This window comes from Equus caballus, chromosome 26 (assembly GCF_041296265.1).
Source record: "Equus caballus isolate H_3958 breed thoroughbred chromosome 26, TB-T2T, whole genome shotgun sequence".
Classification (NCBI taxonomy): Eukaryota; Metazoa; Chordata; class Mammalia; order Perissodactyla; family Equidae; genus Equus; species Equus caballus.
Genome location: NC_091709.1, coordinates 45,197,404 through 45,221,172, shown reverse-complemented (window position 1 = coordinate 45,221,172; position 23,769 = coordinate 45,197,404). Strand labels below are relative to the sequence as shown.

At 56.2% G+C, this 23,769-nt stretch overlaps 1 protein-coding gene across 8 annotated transcripts in view; it reads right to left on the bottom strand.

The window, feature by feature from the left end:
* Nucleotides 1-7,016: 7,016 nt before the first annotated feature.
* The window catches only part of PDE9A (phosphodiesterase 9A), an 89,552-nt gene continuing 72,799 nt past the window's right edge, over nucleotides 7,017-23,769 (bottom strand). For 4 of the 8 annotated variants that reach the window (XM_070252500.1, XM_023630231.2, XM_070252502.1 and 1 more), the window contains 10 exons: nucleotides 19,840-19,926; nucleotides 18,816-18,920; nucleotides 18,519-18,601; nucleotides 17,125-17,281; nucleotides 13,397-13,510; nucleotides 11,454-11,558; nucleotides 10,555-10,683; nucleotides 9,023-9,118; nucleotides 8,062-8,137; nucleotides 7,017-7,242 (listed from right to left, as the gene is read on the bottom strand). In XM_070252500.1, coding sequence (XP_070108601.1) covers nucleotides 7,232-7,242; nucleotides 8,062-8,137; nucleotides 9,023-9,118; nucleotides 10,555-10,683; nucleotides 11,454-11,558; nucleotides 13,397-13,510; nucleotides 17,125-17,281; nucleotides 18,519-18,601; nucleotides 18,816-18,920; nucleotides 19,840-19,926 — 963 coding nt within the window. In that variant the 3' untranslated portion in view covers nucleotides 7,017-7,231. Of the gene's footprint in view, nucleotides 7,246-8,061; nucleotides 8,138-9,022; nucleotides 9,119-10,554; nucleotides 10,684-11,453; nucleotides 11,559-13,396; nucleotides 13,511-17,124; nucleotides 17,282-18,518; nucleotides 18,602-18,815; nucleotides 18,921-19,839; nucleotides 19,927-23,769 lie in introns of all 8 variants that reach the window. The other 4 variants (XM_023630230.2, XM_070252499.1, XM_014736401.3 and 1 more) reach the window with 1 other exon arrangement.

Below are 23,769 nucleotides of genomic sequence, written 5' to 3'. Positions count from 1 at the left end.
TAACCACGTATAAAATTTGGCGAGGCCAGGGGCCGGCCCTATGGCGCAGCGGTTAAGTGCGCACATTCTGCTTCTCAGCGGCCCGGGGTTCACCGGTTCGGATCCTGGGTGCAGACATGGCACCGCCTGGCAAAGAGCCATGCTGTGGTAGGCGTCCCATGTATAAAGTAGAGGAAGATGGACATGGATGTTAGCTCAGGGCCAGTCTTCCTCAGAAAAAAGAGGAGAATTGGCAGTAGTTAGCTCAGGGCTAATCTTCCTCAAAAAAAAAAAAAAAAAAAATTGGCGAGGCCAAATAACACCAGACATAAGAAAATCATCTTTCACTTGCTCACAAGGCTCGGCCAGTTGACTGTAAGGCTTTCCCTGACTTGGGACAGACACACCCGGTTGGTACTGGTGGGACAGCTGGTAACTGAGTCACAGCGGGCCCCAGGCCATCACTCCAAGGACCATGTGGGAGCCGCCAAGAGCCTGATAGGTTGAACTCCTTCGATGGGAGTTCTGGGGTCGCTGCGTCAGGACGTCGAGATGACTTTGCAGCTGCTCTTTAGCGGTTTTGCCGTGCGCCTTCGCACCTGGAATCAGGTAGCTCTTGGAAGGGTGAGGCAAAACAGGAGGGCTTGCTGGCGGTGGAGGCTGAACAGACACCTAGAGGAGACTGAAGAATGACTGCCAGCTGTGTTTTCAAACCACGGTCTTCCCCAGTCTGGGAGACGGCAAAAAATGGCCCGAAATTCTTGGCAGCTCCCTCTATCATGGTGGAGTGTGTTTCTCCACCCCTTAAATCTGGGCTTGACCAAGGGACTTGCTGTGGCCAACAGGACATCATAACCGTGGTGCATGCCGAGGCTCAATGTGCTTGAGCACCGGGGCTCACGCTCTCTGGCTGCTGGGACCGCCTTGCCACCACATGAATGAATGACGCTGGCTACCATACGATGACAGACACGTGTGGCTGAAACTCTCCCACTGGCCTCAAACAGCTGAGGCCATTAGACTAACCAGCTGCAGCTGAGCCGGGTCAGACCAAAAATGCTGCCCGCTCGGCCCTCAAGTCCATGGGGAATAATGAACGTTGCTGTTTCAGGTCACTAAGTCTTAGGGTGGTTTTTCATGCAGCAAGAGTTAAGTGCTTCCTTCCCCATTTACACCCAGACGGTTGAAGGCAAGGTTTCAGATTTGAGTTTGACCCAGCAGACGGTCATAATTTGTGTCCCTGGATTTGTATCTCCCTGTCAACCCTTTCCTTCTGACCGTTTCTATCAGGTCTCCCCTCACTCTGTGCCCAGTGGCCCCTCCTCTCAGAGACCCCGCTGGCCCTTCCCTGCCTCTGCCATTCTCCTTTTCTCACAGGTACCTGCCTTCTGCCTTCCTCAGCTCCTGGCTTTTTTGAGGAAGGCTGACCAACAGAAAAGAGCCCGAAATAACAGAGCCGCAGCCCTGCCCAGGGCAGGAGATAGACGTCGTGCAAGGATGCCGTGACCCACAGAGAAACCGGGGCAGGCTTCTGAGGGGTATTGACAACAGGGGGCTGAGGGTCAGACATCGTGAAAAACGCCTGGCACACGTGATTTTATTTAATCCTCGCGACAACCCAGAGGCAGAAACTCAGAGCTGGGAAAGCTAAGACAATGAGTCAAAGTGTCCGGGGTTGATTTGTGTCCCCCTCAGAGATCACCACTACTTGTACCTATGAGTGTGACCTCATTTGGAAATAGGGTCTGTGCAGATGTAACAAGTTAAGATGACATCATGCCGGAGTAGGCTGGGCCCTGATCCAGTGACTGATGCCCTTATAAGCAGGAAATTCGGACACAGAGACACACAGGGGAGAAGGCCATGTGACAACAGAGGCAGAAACTGTGGCAATGCTGCCACAAGCCAAGAACGCCAGGGTCGCCGGCAGCCACCAGAATCGGGAGGAGGTGAGGAAGGATCCTCCTCCGGAGTCTGCAGAGGGAGGGAAGCCCCCACAGCACCTTGACCTTGGACTTCTGGCCCCCAGAACTGGGAGAGAATAAATTCCTGTTGTCTTAAGCCACCAAGCTTTTGGTACTTTGTTGCATCAGCCACACAACACTAACACAGAAGGTGGGTAGTCCACACAGTTGGTGAGAAGAGATCCAGAAGTGTTCAAACCCAGTCCCCCAGACTCTCTGCAGAACAGGCCACTTCTGGATGACCCTCCATCCTGATGGCAGAAGCTGGACCGACACGGGGGGAGGGTGCAGCCTTGCTGATGTCAGGGGAGGGCCTGCCGTTGGAGGAGGCCGGCCTGGGCCATTCCAGATGGATGGCTCTGTCCCAGGAAAGCGGGTGATATATAAACACAGGGCACATTTCTGCATGGTCCCTTCCCCACCGGTGAACTGTGGTGGGCGCACTGCCAGCAGGCAGCCTCAGCCCAGGGAGCCAGTGGAGGTTCCCATGGCGGTGGGAGCTGTGTGCCACACTGCCAGCCTCTGCGTCCTGCCGATTAGCACCCACGACAGCTATTTAGCGGTGTCTCTGGGCATCTCCCAGCAGCAGTCAGCACAGGCAGACGGATCAGCCAGCCCAGGTGGCTCGACATTTCCTCCTGTGATGTTCCAATTGGCATGTCTGGTGCCATGTGGATTTTTTGTGTAATTACTTTTAAGGGAAAGAGCAGCAATTAGCCATGACTCTCGTTGCCACAAATCATGGTCAGACGCCGCAGGAGGCCTCGCCACCATGGCCCACACTGGCTGCCCCCGCCTCCTCTCCCTCGCACCTGCCCCTGTGTGGTTTCACGGAGCCCCAGCGTTCCTGCTGGGTCTGAAAACCTGTGCCAAGGACAGACGCCTGCCGTCCGTTCATCTTTTTAACTTTCTCTCAGCTGGGAGTGAGGCTCGGTGAGTCATGGCTGCACGGATGCTCGTCAACGTGCACACACACACACACACACGCACACACATACGTGTACCTACAAGAGTGCTCTTGCGCCCACATGCCCTGTACACGTTGTGTATGATTTTTTTTGCTCTTTTGTGATTCTTTAGGTGAGCGACCACAATTTGGTCATTCCTTTGGTAAATGTCTGAGCTCCTACTGTATGCCCGTCACCTGGGCCGACCCTTGGGGGCGTGGGGTCCTGGGAAATGATTTTTTGCCTGGGAGGTGAAGGTTCTGGATCTTTCCTGCCTCCTCTCCCAGCTCACGAGGCCAGTTGTCGTCTGACAGCATGGGAGTCTGGGATGCAGACAATGCCTCTCGCCCGGGACAAGCCCGTTAGGGACGATCCCTAGGGTTGGAAAGGGCCCCCTTCCCCTGGACAAGCAGCGTCCCAGAGAGAGAGGGGTGGCTACCGGGCCTGTGGGCCTTCCTGGTGCCGGCCAGGCCACCCAGCTCCAATCATCTTGAGCACCCACTATGTGCGGGGCCCTGGGGCAGCTGCTCCCGGACAGCGGTGAGGGCTGTGGCTGCTGTGACAAATACCACATTAAGCCTTGGAGGCTTAAATGACAGACATTGATCTTCTCACAGTTGGAGGCCTGAAGCCTGAGATCCAGGTGTCTCAGGGCTGGTTCCTCTGAGGCCTCTCTCCATAGCTTGTAGACACCGTCTTCTCCCTGTGTCCTAGCACGGTCGTCCCTCTGTGTGTCTGTGTCCTGATCTCCTCATCTCATAGGGACACAGTCCTAGTGGATTAGGGCCCAGCCCAATGACCTCTTTTTAACTTAACCACCTCTTTAAAGGCCCTACCTCCAAATATAGTCCCAGTCCGAAGTGCTGGGGGTTAGGACCTCAACATATGAATTCTGGGGGGACACAATTCAGCCCGTAACAAGGAGACTCACTCCCTCACAGGACCTGGCTTCTCCCTGAGGCAAACGCTTGCTCGTTTCACGGCAAGATGTCTGTCAAAGGCAAGTCCACTCTCCCCACAAGCTCCCGAGAATCTGTGGGACCGGCTGCCTCGCCCTTTCCATCTCCCTTCGTGGTGGGGTTGGAAGTCCGACAGTGGAGCTGGGAAAACTCGCCTGAAGACACCGAGAGACCCTGAATCCCCAACACTCAGGCTCAGCATCTCTTGCCTAGCCATAGAGAATGCCCCCTCCAAAATCTGGGATGATGAATTATCTGCCCTTTTAGATTAGTTACAATCATTTGATTTAATTGTTTTAAAACTCCCCTCGTGCCCATATTGGAAGAGCGGTAAGACAGAGCAAAACCTTCTTGTCCAGTGTGTCTGCCCACCACGTCATCCCCCTCGGCCATTTCCTGGCTGCGCAGGGGACCCAGGGCCATGGCTGCCTTTGGAGTGAGGATGGAATATGGCACTTTCGGTGGCAACAGACCCGGTGTGGCCCCCAGCCAGATGGAGCAGCTGTTCCTCTCTACCAGAGGCAACCGGATGCCAGAGTTCCCACCCACAGAAACCTATCTGGGCTTAAGTATTTTTGTGTTCAGTGTTCATTCAACCTTCATGCTGAACTGATTTCTGATAGGACTTGGTTAAAGATGCCAGTAAGTGAAGGCTGCCGTGTTGGCTTCAGATATTACAAATAGAGGAAGCCACAGGAGGAGGCGGTGGTCTGAGACACCATGGCAGGCAATGTGAGAGGGTGGAGCGGGGGAGTTCGGCCACGGGGACGCCCTCCAGGTGGAAGTGACAGATGTTTCTCCTTTTTTCCTTCCTTCCCTGCAAGGTTGAACCTGAGATCCTAAGGGGCTGCACTGCCTTCCTGACAGGCAGGGGGAGACGTGGGGGGCCAGGAGCTCTCATCCCAAGCCAGCACCTCGTCAGCGCCAGGCTCCCAGGATGACACTGAGGAGGGAGAGTTCTGGGTTTTATCAGATCTTGTCTTTGACATATGCCACGTGCCTTGAGTTGTTAGGAGAAGTTCTTAGGGAGAAAAGCAACGGAAAGCAGCATTTTCTTGTCCCCTTGTGTGGACACCAGGTGATGGAGGCCTGGCTGGGTCACGGGATGGTGGGGATGCCTTGCTGCGACGTGCCGTGTGCTGGACCAGCAGCCGGCTCCATCCCATTTTCGAAAGCACAAGGCATTGCTGGTCTCCCAATGTGCAGCCTGGCTCTGAACATTTCATCCTTCATGTCGACTTAACATTGGCTGTTGGGCACTGGCCACATCTCACTCTCTCACCCTCTGCTGCCCACGAGGTCACTGACTTAGCCAAGACGTGTGGGTGCCTCCTGGGGCAGGGGGAACTCCAGGCCCTGGGCGAGCAGGCTCACCAGGGTGGTCAGGGCCTCAGTCCGTGGGCCCTGGGGATGGTCTGTGGAACAGGAGGCTGGCTGGTGGTAAAGGGGGACACGCCCGGTGTGGGAGGTGACTCAGGCCAGGCCTCATCGTCCCATGGTGTGTCAATAGTTCTGAAGCAGCAGGTTTGGGGAAGCATTTTGCAGGAAGCCTGCCGCTCTTGTACCAGTTTCTAGGGTCCCATTAATGGAACTTGGCTACGCAAGGACCAGGGCTGTCCTGGACGCTGCCAGGACGGGCTCTCCTTACCGTCTCCTCCTGTTTGTTGATTCCGTTGTTCCAGGACTTGGTATAAACTAAACCCAGCAATGCAGAGGAACAGTGCTGGAGTGGAGGGAGCGGAGGAGTGTGCATATGTGTGTGTGTGATTGTGTACGTGTGTGTGCATCTGTATACACACATGCATGTGCGAGATTGTGCATATATTTGTATTTGTGTGTGGACATGCGTGTATATGTGCATGTGTGTGGATACATGTGTATATGTGTGAACATACAGGTGCAAGTGTGCACTCATACATACATGTGATTGCATGTTATGTATGTGCAGGTGCATGCACATGCATGTGAGATTGTGTGTACATGTGTATAAGTGTGTGTGTGCGTGTGTGTGTGAGTGTCACATTCAGTGAGCACTGTATGCAGTGTGATAAGGGAGCGGTCGGGTGAGGTGGGCACTCAGCGGATTGAGCAGACAGGAGGTACTGTTCGAAGACCTCGCTCCCCAAGGGGATAGCAGGGAACAGCCCTTTGAGCTGGAGGCCCGGCAGGCCCAGGAGCATCAGCATCCGAACACCTGCTAGGGCTGGGCTGCGTCTTAGCCGAAGCTGCCACATGCACTGGCTTCCGCAGGATTAAAATGAGAAACAGTAACAGAAACAAGAGGAGATGTGGAGCCCAAGGCCCCGTCCATGATGAGCTGGACTCAAGAAGAGATGGAAGAGTACACAGCCCAAAAATGAATTATGCAAAGATGGGAAGTGATATTCTGGAATTCACCGCAAGGGAACAGATGCTCCCAGGAACCTGAGTGACGCAGATGAAACGTCCGCGCGCTCGGAGTCTGAGACGGCGCTAAAGGGCAGTCCTGAGCGGGGCTCTCCGGAGGTTATGTTGTCCCTGCGGGGGCAGACGTGGAGACTGCAGCCCCGGGAAGCACTCTGGGGTCTAATCCCGTGCAGGGGGTCCCAGCGGGAGCTCAGGTGGGTGCCTCTCCAAGCTCGACCGCAAACAAGCAGGGGTCAGCCTCCCTTCGTGGACACAGTGCCACCCAGGATGTCCCCAGTGCCTGTCCCTAACACAAAGGCAGGAAGAAAAGGACAGCTTCCTCCCCTGAGACGGACACCCCCACATGTGCAGAGTAAACGCGTCTCCTTTCTTTATCTGCTGGTTTAAACGTTAAATTCCCACCTCCCTGTGATGGGCACCAGCCTGGTGGTACGTTTACACCCGCGTGGACTTCTCTCTTCTGACCGCGCTGCCTTGGGTCCCACACGTCCCCGTGCACTGGCACCAATGTCACCGATGTCCCCCTCGCTGCTCAGAAACACAGGACACACCTGTGCTCCTGGCACCGGTCTGACATTTAATGCTGAATTTACACGGAGGTACGCATCGCAGCAGCCCGGGCAGTCACTCTAAGAGACATGTGTGGACGCGCACAGGGTCCTTCGTCTCCGCGTGGGAGCGGGGCGGGGGGAGTGTTCCCGTGGTTTATCAGAAGCAGCCCCGGGATACATAACTCAACCAAAGAAAAAGTACAGTACCCATTTCTGTAGAAGAATATATTATTTAAAAGACAGTTTAAAAATAAAAATTCTGTACAGTATCGTGAATCCCTTTTTGCATCAGTGGACAAAACGGGTTCTTAGAAAACGTGGCCTCGTGACGTCAGGCGCTCAGAAGCCGCTTGTCCCTGCCCGGAGGACTCCCGCGCGGCATGGCCGGCCCGTCCAGAGCAACAGCTGCAACGGTCCTGCTTTCTTCAGGCACGGTCTGCTTGGGAAAGGAAAAGCATGGCCGGTTTGTTTCTGTTGGGATTGAAAGTGTGCAGGCAATATCACAAACGTCAGGATCACATGCGGACAGCGTTTAAAAAGCGAGGCCACTGGAATTATGGTTGAACGCGTTTAGGCAAAAGAGAACAGTTTTCTTCCAAGCCATTCAAAAAATCAGGGGCCAGCGTTCACTGAGCACATTTGCACCAGCACTCTGCTCCCCTAATTGCTGAAATAATAACAGTAATGGTCTAAGTACTTCCAGTTTAGAGATGAGGGCTCTGAGGCTCAGAGAGGTTGAGACACGGGCGCACGGTGCTCAGCTTGTAATTACAAAGCTCCGACTCTCAAAGCAGGGTTTGTCAGATGCCGGAGCCCGTCACCGCTCCTCTTAAAAACCAAACCCAGTTTCTCGTGCCCTGTGCCCTGGTGCTTTATAAACCGAGAATCTCCGAATGACCTTCAGACACGTGTGTGGTGGATTCTCAGTATGGGCTGGCTGGCCTTCTACAAGAAGTGGCTACAGCCACAACTGCAGGGGAAAAGGCTTGAAGACTTCATTTTTGAAAAGATTTTAAATTTAAAAAGTGCTTTTCTTTATAAGTGGCGCATAGGCTAATTATTGATCTTTTTCTATCAACTAAAGCACGTCCCCCTTCTTTCAGAGTCTAATTCTAATTATTACGTGCAAGGAATAAGTTTCACTTATTTAACACTCTTCAGCCATTGGGATTTCCTTCCTTCCCCAGATTTCCACTGGGTCCCCATTTACTGGGAACCACGGCATGCAGCGAGAGGTCGATTCAGAACAGCCTACCTTCACTCTTTGTCGCGTCTCTGCTTTTCTCTCTCGACTTCTCGGTGCCCCCAGATGTTAGGATCCCTGTCTTCTTCTGTAATCGGGACAGAGTACAGAGAAGGCAAGAATCAGGCTCCTGGAGACGGGGAGTGCGTGACTGTCTGCTTCTGAGCTTCCTGATGGCAAATCGGCTCAAATGTGCCATGGAGACTGACATCACAGCCTTGGTGTGCCCGAACACACCCGGCGTGAGCTCTGCAGACACCGCTCCGTGCCTGGACAACCTTCCCTGCTATTGGATGCCTCGCCCCGCACGGCCACTGTCTGGCACTTGGACAACGAGCTCACACTGGCTGCAGCCACAAAGGGGTCCTGACTTGACCAGGCCAGCTCACGGGGCTGTGAAAAGCTCCCACACCAGCTCTGTGCCTGTGAGCGTGACCCTTGCCTGACAACAGTCCCAATCCCAATGGCAACCTAAAGCCAGAGCAGGTGGCCCTGACTCCGCAGGGGGGCTGAGCTGCCACATGGGCGAGCTCGTGGCCTCAGGCTAGGACTGGGAGGCGGCTCTTTCGGTGCTGGGGGAGTGTTTCTTCCCAACGCCCTCCCCACTGAACAAGGTCGGCCCCAGGGCCAGGAGGAGGTGAGGGACCCACACGGGCCAGGGCGCTGCTCCGAGGGGACCCGGGGTGCTGGGAGGCTGCTGACACGCTTGATCACATGTGGGGCGTGCACAATCACTGGGTACCATGTCGCTCCCTCAAAGGAGCACAGAGCATCGGCGCCCTTGGTCCCAAGCATTTTCCGTTTCCCTGAGTGTACAGACTCCCTATCTCCATTGGGCCTGTCTGTCCGGTGGGATGGAGATGCGCTCCCGTCCAGAGAGGCCACCTGCAGGGGCGCTGGCTCAGCCTGTTCACGACCAGGACAGTTGGGCGGTGCGTGCGGAAGACCACGTTTCCCCAAGAGCACGTTTTACCTCTTCCATGGCATCGTCTATTTGCTTCAGCTCCTCGTAGCGATCCCTGGATTCCCAAAGGGGCTGCAGCATGAGTTCCTCGACCACGGGGAAGAGCTGGGAGAGACACAAGGGGATTCGTCCAAACGGTCCCTCATTCTTAAGGCGACAGAAAACGTTTGCACAAAACAGGCAGCAGGTCCTCTGCGTCTCCGTGGATGGCACGGGAAATCCGCCCCCATCCCAGGGGCACTCCCGGAGCCTCGTGGGTGGCGGGCTGCAGCGGAATCGAGGCGACCCAGGTTCTGGAGCCCCTCCCACCGCGGCGGCCAGACCTGCCTCCTCCGTTTCCAGGGTCCCTGTTTCCTCTCTGATGCTTTCCAGTGGGACCTGGCAGAAGGTGCTCCCTTCCCTCTGCCTCCCGTGGCCCCTGACTGTCCATGCTGCGGTTGCCCCTCTCCAAACGCCAGCCCCACCCTCCGTCTCCACCCGCACCCACACCCCAGCCTGGCCGAGCGGCTCCACCCTCTGGCCTGCGGCTCTCAGCCCACCGTGTCCACCTGCTGGACAGTCATGTCTTTGAGACTCAGCTCAGAGGGCGCTGCCTCCCCTGGGGGCCCTCCCCAGCCCCAGGGAGGCGTGACCCCGGCCACTGAACCCTGTGCACACAGCTCTCCCCGCGTAAGGCTTTCGACGCTCGCTCAGTCACATCCCTGCTCCTGCTGCGGGGCGGGGCCGGGCCATCCTCGCATCGCTGCACCCCTGGTGGCCGGGCACCCGCTGGCCCGAGGTGAAAGCTCCCCAGTTGGTGGAAGGGCTGCTACGTACAGGAAGGCGAGTTCCCAGGGAAGTAAGAGTGCTTTAGGGTTTGAAGAAGGATGTGCTGATGTAGCTCTAGAAGGTTGGCAGGATGGCACGGGGCAGAGGCTGGGGACCCCCAGGGGACGGAAGGATGCACTCAGAGGTGGAGGGTGGAAGGAAGGCAAGGACTAGCAGGTATGGGCTGTCTTGCAAGACAGGAGTGCCAGGGGGAACAGGGACATGGGCAATGAGGCGGGGCAGCGGGGAGCCATGGAAGGTTCAGGAGAGAGGCGCAGACAGTCTCCTTCCTGAAGATGGGCGTGTGCTGAGTGGAGGTGGGGACAGGTTAGGAGGTTCTTCTGAAGGCGAAGATGAGAGGAGCTGCCCAGGCTCCTGGCTGGGGCCCTGGGGGGGGCGAGGCATGGGGGTATCTCCGAGAGACACTGTGGCGAGGGGCTCTGAGAGCCGGCAGGCTGGCCAAGGGGCTGACAAAGGGGAAGCCGAGCGGCCCTGGGGCTCTGCTGCTGGGTCACTGCCTGGCGGGGGCAGGAGGCCAGGTCATTTTGGACGCGCTTGTGTTAAGGTGGAGGGGGCGCTTCAGGACAGGCATTGGACAGGAGCCACAGCACATAGCGTGCGGGTGTGTGTGTACATGAGTGTGTGTGGTGCATGTGTGTGCGTGTGTATACATGGGTGTGCACACATGTGTATTTCTCTGTCCGGTCATCCAGCGTCTGGTCACGGTCACTCACCTTGGTCACCGTTTCAAACATCGGGATCAGGACAAACCTGATGAACCCAATTTGGGCGGTGGCCTTGGTCACTTTGTCCCGGTCCATGAAAGGGGCCACGGGGAGGCCTTCCGACTTCTCGCGGTCACTCTGTGGAGGATGCAGGAGGCAGAATGTCAGAGAAAGAAGGGCCCGGGGGATCTGGAGAGCGCTACAGATCGCTGTTTTCAGAGGAAGAGGAGAACGAGCCAGCGACCCCCCAGCCCCGGCTCTGCAGGACCTACATCAGTAACGAGGAGAGATGACAACACCGTAAGTGCCAACTAGCGCGTTTGCTGGGCCCACAGGGCCTGCTGCCAGGACCGAGTGGGGGACAGGCAGAGGCTGGTCAGCACATCGCAGGGCCACTCAGCAGCAGAAGCAGCTTACAGACACAACCCTCCACACCTCCCCGTGTTCTCCCGGGCTTCATCAAGCTGTTGCACTCAGTGGCTTACTGTCCTTTCCAGCATTTTCCATCTTAGGCTGGCTTGGTTTTCTGTCTCAGAGCTTCCCCACGGCCACAAGGTAGGCTGACCTGCGTGGCCCCCCTGCCCCCGGGGCTTCCCCTGGCTCTGCAGCTCTTCCTGCTGGACGTCCAGGCGGCCTGCCTGACACGTCCGCCCCTCAGAGCAGCTCAATTAGTGGCAGTGGGTGGCAGTTTTGCAACATTAGCTTTTCCGGGTTGCCACTGTCTTTCACATCTCAAATCACAACCTATTTCATTTTTGATGCGCGCCTGCTGTGCAGGCTTCCTGGAGGCGGGCAAAACCATCCGCTACCTGATGGGCAAGGCCACCTTGGCACGTCGGTCAACCGTGAGCCCTGATAAAGGGGCTGAAAGGAGGGCAGGAGGCAGGACGGCAGGGCGACACTCTCACCTGCATAAAATATTCCTCCAGCAAGCATTCCGCCCAGGGTTCCGCGACTTCCATCGGACGCACCTCATTAGAGATGTCACAGCATTTGATCAAAACCATCTTCAGCTGGAAGAAGAGGTTAGGAATTAGGCCACGGGACACAGAACACGTGCCGCTGCTGCTGCTGGGGTCAGGCTGGCTGTCACAGGCAGGAGGAGCCGAGGGCGGTGACGCTGGCCGGCCGGGGTGGGGGTGAGTGGAGGGGGATGACGGATGGAGCTGGGCTCCCTCCCTCCAAGGGCGTGACCTTTCATGCCGAAGTGGGTGCCTCGCATTCTGCATTTAGACCCCTCAGCCTCACCCGGGGAGAACGGGGGCACCACTGCACCCCCAAAGGATCAGAATGTTTTTTGGAGGGGCCTGAACAGTAGAAAAGCTCTCTGAACACACTGACATTTTGTAACGCAAACTATACATTGTAAAGTCCGAAAACATCCTCTTGATTGTTGAGGATACACAAAAAAGTAGAGAGACGCATCGTAAGGAGGCAGAGGCTCGAAGGGAATGAAGACCCCTGAGGTGGAGGGCACTAGGACCCCCGAGGGACAAAGTGGCACGTTTAGAATATAGGGCGAAGGGGACCCTCACATAAGAGCTTAGGGCGCACCCCCTGCCCCTGAACCCCGGGGCGGGAGGGAGTGGGAGCCACAGCCCTGGCTGCTGACCCCATGGGCGGCCATTGGGCAGAACTCCAATTCCGCCTGCCCCCTCCAGCCTGGAGTCAGCAAATACACAACTGTTGAAGGTGGCGCTGGTTTCGGCCTTGCTCCAGGCCGGTGTCTGCCCTGCGTTGGCCGGGCTCTCTGCCTGCCTGTGTGCTCCCTGCTGCATGCAGGCCCCACTCAGGCCACCGTCCTGCAGAAGCCTCCTCTCCCACTGTCCACGCCTGAGTGTGTCCCTCCAGGTCCTGCTCCGGCCCCTCCCGCCAGGCTTCCTGGCCACCCGACCCCAGATGTGGCCCCACAGCAGGGCGCTCGCTCACACACACCTGCATTCGGCCTCCCGTGGGACCTTGGCTGAGGCCCTTTCCTCCACTTTGACCCAGACTGTGCTCTCCTGGCCCTTAGCCTCTGCCTCTCCCAGCCCCCGACCGTCAGGTGGTCGGGTGGATGGGACACGGGGAGCTGGCACCCTTTTGCCCCTGGCTTGCTCAGCTGCAGTGAGTGAGTAAAGGCCTGATGGTTCCTTTCCGCCTGGCCCATTGTCTGGCCTCCTGCCTCGTCTCCCCATCTCAGCTGGCCTTTCCTCACATTTCAGGGGGAGAAAAGAGACATCCAGGGCCCAGCCCCATGACACAGCAGTCAAGTTCGTGTACTCTGCTTGGTGGCTCAGGGGTTAGCCAGTTTTGATCCTGGGCGCGGACCTACGTACTGCTTATCAAGCCATGCTGTGGCAGGTGTCCCACATACAAAATGGAGGAAGATGGGCATGGATGTTAGCTCAGGGTCAATCTTCCTCAGCAAAAAAAAAAAAAGAGGAGGATTGGTAGCTCAGAGCTAATCTTCCTCAAAAAAAAAGGCATCCAATGGGGTTACCGTCTACTCATGCCTCTTCCATCTCTAGACAGAGGCTGGTATTCAGTGTCTTGTGGGCCACACCTTCCTGGGAGAGGCAACTTGATTCTCAGGAAACCAGAGCAAGAAGAATGGCCTTCGCCACTTATCACCTCCAAACCAGAACGAGATGGAGGGATGGGAAACTGGAGGGATGGGAAACGATGCTCCTAAGCAGGAGAGGGGCCCTCTGGGGGGCTCCCCCGGGTAGGAGGTGTGACTTTGAAAACCAGCTTGAGTGACACCTCCCTCCAGGGCAAGGGTAAGAATTCTGGTATCTCGGCTTCCAGGCTGAGCTGGAGGGCGGGACTCATGCACCAGCCCCCCAGAGAGGTCACCGAGCCTCCTTACAAGAGTCATGTGTTCCTCGTTGCTGTAGTCAAAATTCTCCATTTTTTCTTTGAAAGAATCCATGATTTCTGCGTGCCTTGCCATGTCGGTGGCCAAGATCAACGTGATCATTCCCTGAAAAGTGAGAGGGCAAAGCGTTAGCGCTGCGCACAACCTTACAATCCCTCCGCGGGCGCCCATCCCGGACGAGCCCTCGCACATGCTGTCATTCGGTCCTCACGCCAGCTCTGCGTGTGTCTCTAAGGATCACTGTCCTGACCTTTAAGATAAGGGCGCTGAGCCCTCAGGAGGCCAAGGGACTCGCCCAGGCTGCAGTGGGTGAGCGGAAGGCTGGGGGTTCAGCCCAGGTGGCCCCTCGCACAGTGGGTCCTGCCAGGATGATGGCGGGCTTAGCCTGTGTGTTCCTGTGGGGTCTAGCAGGTTTCAGCCAAGGACAAAGGCTTCCCCTCGACTCAGTAATCTACACACATGGTTTGTTCCTTCCAGATCTTGTTGTTGGAGGTCAAGAACAGATTTTCCAAGGGTAATTTTTTCCTCTTATCTTTCTGCATGTGATTATACGTGCTTATATTGCTTGGGAATGAGCAGAGTCAGATTATATTGAATAGCCTTCTTCTATTCACAAATGTGAAAATGAGGATGCAATAAGTTTTTTAGTATAAATATTTTATTACCTTGTTAACCAAATATTGGTTTAGGAGAAGTAACATAATTCGAAGCCATGATGATCTATCAGTCCACTCATCCACCCATCAATTTATCCATCTACTCATCCACCCACCTGTCCACTCATCCATCCATCCACCCATCCCCCATCCATCCATCCACTCATCCATCCATCCACCATCCATCCATCCATCCATCCACCATCCATCCAACCATCTACTCATCCATCCATCCACCATCCATCCATCCACCATCCATCCAACCATCTACTCATCCATCCATCCACCATCCATCCATCCATCCATCCATCTACGTATCCATCCATCCACTATCCATCCATCCATATCCATCCACCCATCCATCATCCATCTATCCATCCAACCATCTACTCATCCATCCATCCACCATCCACCATCCACCCATCCATCCATCCACCCACCATCCATCCATCCATCCAACCATCCATATCCATCCATCCATCCACCCGTCCATCCATCCCACAAACATTTACAGAATATACCTCTGTGCTGGGTACGGTGTTCTACTTTTCCGAGAAAATAAAGACATAGCCTCAAACACAGGACTCAGATCAGTCAATACAGATCACCTCAAATGTATTTTGGGGGAGGGAAAACATCCCTAGCATTTTGAATTGTGCAATTTCTCTGTAAAGATTTAATTGTGTTAGTAGTGAAGGATCTATTCTCATGAGGAGTTGTCCCTCCAAACATTCAATGACAAAATATAATAAAAAATTGGGACAATTGCTTTTGTTGGCAGTTGTCCAATAAAAGTTGTCCAATAAGGCAGGAAAACCCTGTGTGTCCCCAGGGTGGATGGCGTGAGGAAGACCCCTCCACGGGCAGCCGCTCTACCAGGCAGGGGCCCTTCTCCCCTGTGGGGTCTCCGCCAGAGCCACAGGCATGTAGGGGCGTTCAGCCACTGTGGTTCTCTGGGTGGTACTCCAGGAGGAGCTCCTCCCTGGGCAGCCACGGGGCAGGGGCAAATGCAGCCCCTCCCTTCACGATCTGTCTCTTTGCTGACATCAGAGAAAGAGTCACTGTGGTTTATAACCCACGGTACACGCTTGCTGGCTGGTTCTGTACACACGGGAGAGAGGCCAGAGAGCCTTCAGATAAAGGGGGCTCATTGTACCCAGAAAGGTGATTCAGTAAGGACTGTAATTAAGTGCTGTGTTTAGCTCCGAACTTCCTGGAAGCGTGGACGGGGAGACAATGGTTTATGAAACAATGGCTTCCAAGGCTGTCGTTCTCTGATAAAGTGAAGCTTATCAGTTCTCCAGGAGGGGGCGAGGGCTTTCCCAGCACTGGAGTCCTGAGTCTTTATCAGGTGCGTCTTGAAGCAAGGCCACTGAGACATGGAATGGATGAGGTTCCCTCCATGCAACGGCAGGACGTGGCTCTCAGACCCGACGATGGCTCCCGCCATTGGTGTCCCGAGGCTGCCGCACATGGTGCCACATGCTGGGGGACGGAGAACAGCAGGAAGGCATTCGCTCAAGTTCTGAAGACCAGGAGTCTGCAGTCACAGCACTGCAGGGCCGGGCTGCCTCCAAAGGTGCCAGGGGACATCCATCCCTTGCCTTTCCCAGCTTCTGGAGGTCCCGGGCGCTCCTTGGCTGTGTCCACATCACTCCGTCTCTGCCTCCATCACCACATGGCTCCTCCGTGTCTGTGTCTCCTCCTCTGTCTCTTAAGGGACACCTGTCGTTGGATTTAGGGCCTGCCTGGGCAATGGAGGCTAAGCTTATCTAGAGATCCTAACTTAATCGCACCTGCAAAGACTCCGTTTCCTGATAAACAAATGGCAAGCAAGAGGATGTGCTGGAGTATAGGAGGAAGCCATTGGGTGTAAACCTAGTTCGGCCTGACTTTGTTTTTCCAAAAGGACCTGACACGGCCATTGAGCATGGATTGTGTATCTGCTTTAAGCATTTGCTGTGTCCCAAAGACAAGGACAAATGGCCTCAAGATAAAGGTGCAACTTCCCCCACATTGGCATCTCCTTAAGGATAAGCATCTCTCCCTAGGCTAGGAACTGATTGCCATGCTTACCTGTGACCACCGACCTGCTGACAGCCAATCTGTTGTGCCAACAAAGCAATCTCGTGACTACTGTCAAAGGGACATTCCTGTCATGTGATGGATGCTCTTTGTTCCAAGTCGGTGTATAACCGCTCTGTGCACCCCACTTCTTTGATGCCCTTCCTTCCAGGCCTGCGGCTAGTCCTCAGACCTGGCTCCTAATAAACTCACCCCAATTTTGATTGACAGATTGGTTATGGATTATTTGCTCGACATTCTGAATAAGGGCACATTCACAGGTTCTGGGGGTCAGGAGGCGAATACAGCTTTTTTTTGGCAGGACAGGGGCTACCACTCGACCCCCTGCACTCCTCGAGATCTTCCCTCCCTGACTGTGGGAGGGTGGAGCACAGGGCTGTGTGGGCGGGACTCCTGTGTGGAGGGGCATTATTCTGGGAGAGTTGGGGCATTATTCTGGGAGGGTTGTAAGTGTTTGCCTCTGGACAAATGGCCACTGTCTCCCTCCTTCCAAGATGCCCCGAGCAGAAAGGTCTCTTAGCTGAAGTGGGCAGTGGGCTGACCGGGTCACGGATTGCAGGGGACCACAGCGGGGGGTTAGGGGACAGTGGTTAGGGCTTTGCTGGGTTGGACCTGTGTCTGTCCAGGGCCTCACTGTGCTGCCCTGGACAACTTGCCTGACCTCTGGAAGCCTTGCTCTCCTGGGCTGGGAGATGAGAAGGGACTTATCTCAAAGGGTTGAGTTAAACAGCGGATGTGAAGTGCTGGTCAGTGGAATCCCAGGCATGCACCAAGGGCGGGCACCTTTCTTGGGGCACCATTGGGCCTCGGAGGGGTGTGAAGGAGGGCTGGTTCCCCAGGATCCCCGGTGGACACTGCTGTGACCGGGAGCTTCTGGGAGCCTCAGCCACTGGAGACAGGGGTCTGCTCTGTGGTCATGCTCACTGTCTCCCCGCAGATGTCCCCACCCTGCAGTCGGAGCGCCCTCACCCCGCACACCTGTCTGATCTGCTTGAACCCGTCTGGCTGCACGTTGGAGAAGATGTTGCACGCGGGCTGGGCCAGGATCTGGAAGGCCACGGCACAGTGGTGGTTCTCCAGGGGCGAGATGTCATTGTAGCGCACGGCCAACTCTGTGCGGGCGTTGATCTGGTAGCTGGAATGGGAGGAGAGAGCAGAGGCGGCCTCAGGCCCAAACTCAGGGGCACCTGCCAATCAGGGCAACACCACCAAAGTTTGCAGGTGAGCGGTGACCGCAGCAGCTGGAGGCAAGCATGCCGGGATGGGGGAGACAACGGCACTTGCCCGTGCCAGGAGCTCACTTCTCCAGGCTCTCCTGACTCTCTGCTGCCCCTTTAATAGAGACTCCCAAGGTCTTACAGTCCTACGAGATAGACCCCACGGATAAACCTCAACTTCCCCCAGCACAGTGCCCTGAAGGCACTCAGCTCTTCTGTTAAGGCACCTTGCAAAAATTTTCAGTATGTGCAAAAGGCAGACAATTGGGAGAAGAATCAGGATGTATTTTCACGTCAGAAGCTGTGATTAGGGCCCCTCTGCTGACCCGCATGTTGCCCACCATCATGAGGGTGAAATGGAATGAACGCCCCTGGTGACGGCCTGCTCTGAAGAGCATGGACTTCCACACCGTGGAAGCCGTTCCGGTCCTGACAAATGATGGCAAGGTTCTCGGGCATATTTGATGTCACCACGCATACAATAAAATTCGATGTACAAATATACAAATTCAATAGAAAGAACCGACGCGTCACTATAAACGCAAACCAATGCCACAAGGCCAGGACGCCAGGACTTCAGCCGTTGTGTGGTGTGGAACTCTGTGCCTTCACCCCCAGTCCCCAGAGGCGGGAGTGGCCAATGTTCCAGCAAAGCGTGGCCCGGCCTCCTGGCCCCCACGGCCTGCCGCGGTCCCCTCCCAGCCTCCTGCTCACCTGCACCCCTTCTGTCGCTCAGTTCTAGCCCTTCCCTCTGCCTTGCTCCTGCTGGTAACAAGCTAGGGAGGCTGCCCGTGGGTGGAGTGAGATCCAGAGAACGGGGTCGGGGGTTGCCTGCCACCCCCATCCACGGGCTGGCTTCACTGCCTGCCTCGGGGGCAGGGATGTTCTGGTTCTGCCCTGGCTCAGCTCCTGTAGACACAGAGCCTGAAGCCAGGCCCCAGAAGGGTGTGGCAGCCCCTCAGGGTGTGCTAACCTTGCAGGGTCCTGCTCCAGGGAGGCCCAAGGCCCTGGACAAAGCCCCAAAGCGGGAGCTGTGTCCCACCGAGGTGGAGCTGGGGCCCAGGAGGCCTTCGCTAGCAGCTCCAGCTTGGAACTGGCCTGAGTGTGGAGGGGAACCAGAGAGCCCTTTAAAAGGAAAGCAAATCGTGTACGTACGTGTTGTTGTACCCCGGATGGTCCAAGTCGTGGCAGATGGCTGCTGTCATTAGGATCAAGATATCCATTTGGGAAAACTTCTCCTGGATTAGAGAGAGGGTGGGATGGGGTGAGGAGGGGGCCAGGATGGTGATGTGGGCAGGATGAAGCCCCTCCAGCAGCTGGCCTGGGAGCGAGGACCTCCCACTTTCCGGGGCCGGGTGAGGAGCGCTGGGCGTACCTGCTCATTGATGGGGGTGGGGGCCGCATCCCTGAGCGGAGGTGCTGCAACCCCGAAGGAGCCCCCCCAGGACCCACCTGGAGACTGCAGAGCCAGATCATGCTGTACATCATCTGGGCCACGCAGAAGCAATGCCGAAAGTTGTGGAAGGGGTTGTTCCTGTAGTTGTCGTGCACGCAGAGCTGCGGGAGATGAGAGGTTCCCCACTGCCGCCCTCCTCTCCAGCCACCCCGTAGCCCACTGGCCTCTAGCTGTTTCCATGCTCCAGCCCTAATCCTCATCTGCACCAGAGGCCAACGGCGTCCCTTACTGAGGGTAGGGATGAGATGGCGCGGGGGGGTGAGGACATCCCACGGGCCACACGGAGGGCAGGTGTGGGGACAGACATCCCCTGGGCTTTTCCCATGACCTCATGGACTGGGGTGTCCCCCGGGGAGCCACACGGGATGTGAGGCTGGGGGATGGCTGGGGGTTACGTGACAAGCTCTGGGTCCCCAGTCACCATCACACCTTGAACAGGCTCTTACTGTTTGGTTCTGAGCAATATTTTATTTAAAGAGAAAAGATCTGCTGCTAAATAGTCACACACACACACACACCCTCCCCACATGCCTACACATAATCATACACACTCACAAGTGCACATATACAAATGCACACTCACTCTCTCACACTCACATATAACACGCATAAACACATGCTCACACATTCACACTCACACATATATGCACATGCTCACACACTTGCAACACTTACCCGCGTGGGCACATATGCATACACTTGCACACGCACAACCATACACATACACTTACACACACATGTGCACACACTCGCTCACACACATTGTTGCTCTAGAACGCACTGCTTCACTTGTCCCTCCCTGGTTCTTACTGCGAGAAGCTCACCAGAGCAGGAGCTTAGGGGCAAAGCGTGTTGTTTGCTGGAAGGACCGACAAGAGCTTGGCCGAATGTCCTTGCATTGCCTCATGGGGATGCCGCCTCCAACTGGAGGAAGCCCAGTGCCATCAGGGAGGCGCCACGGTCCATTGCTGTGTAACTCCAGGAAACTTGTCCAGGAGGGAGGGAGCGGCTGCTACTTACCAGCCACCTCCTGAGCGTGACGGGGTTGATGCTGAAATCTCTGACTAGGCCGAGGTCATGGTACATGTGCTCCAAGCAGCTCAGCATCTGCAGACGCAGGAGCAGAAGGGTGGTCAGCATGAGGGGTCAGCCTGGCCCTCCGTAGTGCTGGGGGTTCCCACAGGGCAAGCCGGGCGGCTTCTCCAGGCTCCAAGCTTGTTCCCAGAGGTGAGCCCCTGCCTCCTGGGGAACCCGAGAGTGAAGCCTGTCAACTGGGGGCTTCAGGATCGCCCAGAAGGGATGAGGGGGTTTGAAACAGCAGCCGGTGTTCAGAATTCCATACGAGAAGGGACAGTGGCCGGATGAGAGGGGGCATCCTCTTCCCAGGTGACCACAGCAGAAATGACTGTTCATTTCTACACACGGGAAACAATCTCAGTGGATGGACAGCACAGTCCGAGGCTCCGGGACACAGTTACGCCTGACGCAGACCTGGGAACGGGGCCTTCACAGACAGGAAGGCCCTGGACTTGCCTGAGCCTGCAGGATGAAGGAGCGCGATGACGTACATCCCGAATACGCTTCCTCATGCCCCTCTGGGGCCCGCTGGGACCACACACACTTTTTAATGTGTTAATTGTGGTGTCTGAAGGTTTGCTCCCACCCTTTAATTTACTGAGCCGTCTTCTACAGAAATCCCCACTCAAGTCGAAACAGATTTTGTTTTCAGTCCCAAAGAGGATTTATGGTCATTGTTGCTATCTATTTAAATACAGCTCAGAACTGTGGAGCTAGCAAAGCTGGGGAAGAAAGATTCAATGACTTTCAAAGAGGGAGTTTGACAGAGTGGGCTTTGCTTTCTGGATGGAGGGACATTTTAGACATTCCCTGGGGGCTCGGGGCATGACACCAGCCAGCGCTTCTCTGCCTGGGGCCGCACACTGGGGCCCTGCCTCTGTCATCCTCACATCTGCCAGCTGCCCGGTGCCTGCACAGGCACGGCTGTCCCCGCTGGGGCCCCGCACTGCGTGACCTTCTCTAACCAGAAGGGCATGTTATAGAGGGAACGGTGCTCCCCAGATCAGTGTGCTGAAGCCCCGACACCCATGTGACTGTGTTTGGAGAAAGGGCCTTTGAGGAGGTAAGTAAGGTTAAGTGAGCTGACTAGGGTGGGCCCCAATCCCAGACGGCCTCCAGAAAGGGGAGAAAACATGTTTCCCTTGTGTAAGCCCCAAGTCTGTGCCTCCGTTACGGCAGCCCCAGGACACTAACACAGGGCCCGCCACTGAAAATCCATCTTAGCTTGTTACGTAATATCCGAGAACAGCAAGCTCTGCGAGTTGGGTGAATTTCTGCAGTCCTGTAACTAAAGCGTGCTCAGACAGCTGTGAAAGGAACACCTTCGGGAGCAGACACTTCTGTGGCATCGTGAGAATCCATTTTGAAAACTGGAAATGACCCTGCGTGCAGGCCCCATGTGGGCGTTGGGATGTCACAGGTGGAATGTCCTGGAAGCTAACAAAGACGCATCTTCCTTGAAGGGATAGTACAGACGTACACTGGATCACGTGCAGGGTGCCAGGGTTTCAAAATGACGGCCCTTACAGACTGGTGGGAGTCCAGGGCCTGAGTGGGAGGACAGGAGGGCTGACATCCAGGCTGCTAGCCAGCTGCTGCCCGCATCACCCCGGCTTTGCCAGCAGCCAGGGGCCTCACTTTCCAGGGCTGCTGGTCCCCTCACCATCCCCATGCTGGTCCTCAGGACCAGAGGGCTGCAGCTCCAACATCCCTTACTCCCCGCCCCACCAGCCCCTGTGCCGATCAAGGCAACTCTGACAACGAGCTCAAATGTTTGCTGTGAAATCGAAGTCAAGAGGCAAAGACGATTGGCAGACAAAACCATCTGGTGCCACTTATGTGGCATACGTGGGGCTCTGGAGCAAGAGCAATGTGTCTGTGCATCTGTGCCCCGCTGGCAGCCCCGGAGGCTGGATGATGGTGAGCGGGGAGGACTCGTGACGACGTGGGAGGCCCCGTAGCCTTGAGCCTGGCGCTCGGTGGAGGCGGCCACGCTGGCTTTTGCGCAGCCCTGGGAAAGCTCTGGCAGGGCAGAGAGCGAGAAACAAAAGCAGCGTGAAGTCACTTCCTCCATTTGCTCAGTGATGGGGAGGATGCGGGGCCGGGCCCCTGGGTGATGCTGGATATAGCATCACCCCTGCTTGAACGGACGGTGGTGCACCACCACCACCGGGGGCCCTGATGTTCTTGGGGCACAAGCCACTTGGTGGGCAGCCAGATGCAGTTTTGGGGGGCTGGGTGGGCTGCTGAAGTTTTCAAGTGTGTCCCTTTGGTTGCTTATCCTTGTTGCCCACAGTCCAAAATGCATGGCATCCTCAGACGTGTCCGAGGCCAGGGCCCCTGCCTCTGAGCATCTCTGGTTTGCCCCTGCAGGCAGCTTGATACTTTTTGGAAGCACCAGAACCCCTCACCAGTTGCCCCGGGTGCTGGTGAGATGTGCTGCAGATGCTCCGGCCGGAAGATACCCACACAGAGGCCAAGGCCACCTGTAGGGAGCTGCCTCGCTCCTTTCACCCTGGTCCCAGCACCCCTGGTGCTGTCGGCAGCTGTACACATGCCCTGTGTGTCAGAGGATGGAGAGGTGGCCTTCCCATCGTGGATGTGTAAAGGCAGCATTCCCTCTCTGGCCACAAGCAGCCCTGTGCTCAGAGGAGGCAGGAATGGCAGCGAGCATCTGTTTCCACCAAGCGGCTTTGCCATCAGGGGCTCTGGGCTTTGCTCTTACTCCCTGTGGGCTGAAGTCAAAACGACTTTGGGGAGCATGAATTTTCTAGATGTGCTCCAGGAGCCGTGCTTGTCCAGCTGCTGGAAGCAGGAATCCACGCTTTCTAAACCAGGCTGTTGTGTCTACTGCCCGTGGACAGGCCAGCCCATGGCCCATGCTGAGTGGGTGCCGTTGAGACCAGAGGTCCCAATGCTTCTCTGGGAAGGTCTCCTGGCCATGCCGTCTCCCACACTCCCGGTTCGTTTCTGATTATGCACTGACCCAGCAGGTGAGGGCCGCACACTTCAAACGCCTCCTCCTCCTTAAATTTCCACGCTCCTCGTCCTGCATGCCACTTGCTGGCTGGATGTGCTGGAGTGCACGTGGCATCTGGTCCCATCTGCTACAGAACAACCCCTCAGACACAGGCTGGCACGCGGCTCTTCTCAGAGTGAACCGGGGTGCAGTGGAGGCGGGATCTGCGCTATCCTGGCCGGTGTTGCTGAGGCTTTTCTTATGCTGGGAGCCACGCGAATGACAGTGGTTCACTTAGGAGATGCCAGCGTCCTAGGCCCTGGCGACCGTGACGGTGAATGCTCAGGGAACAGGGTCCCTACCTTCCGGGGATCTGCAGAGATGTCTCTGCGGCTGATCTTGTCGAAGCACGAGCTGACCCGGGGCAGCCTTTCTGCATTTCTGTGTTACTGAAAAGTTGCAGAGTCTGCAGATTTTGGGGGCCTGATGCCCACGAGGAGGGACTTTTTGTTTCCTTCAGGTTCAGACAGAGGGGAGAATTGATATTACTGGGTAACCAGACTAACAAGAAAAATTCTCCATTTTTGTGTTTTCAAAGCAAAAGGGAAATTTCAAAGCAATATCTTGCTGCCAAAAGTGACTCAGTCCCCCCACTCCTGCACTTCCACTTATCCGGCTGCCGCGTGGCCGCCTGTGCCGACGACCCGCTCCCAGCAGAACTAAGCAGTTAAGCCCCTTTCTTGAAATATTCCTCCACAGTGTGGGGTCCACCTCTGGGGGCTTTGCTCCTCGGGGGGCACAACAGCGGGAGCCGAGGGCGTTTGCAGGATTGGCAGATGGCCCTGGGGACTCGCAACGGTGCCCCGTGGAGGGTGCTCCCTGGAGGGCTGGCGCCCCTGCACCTTACCGCCTGC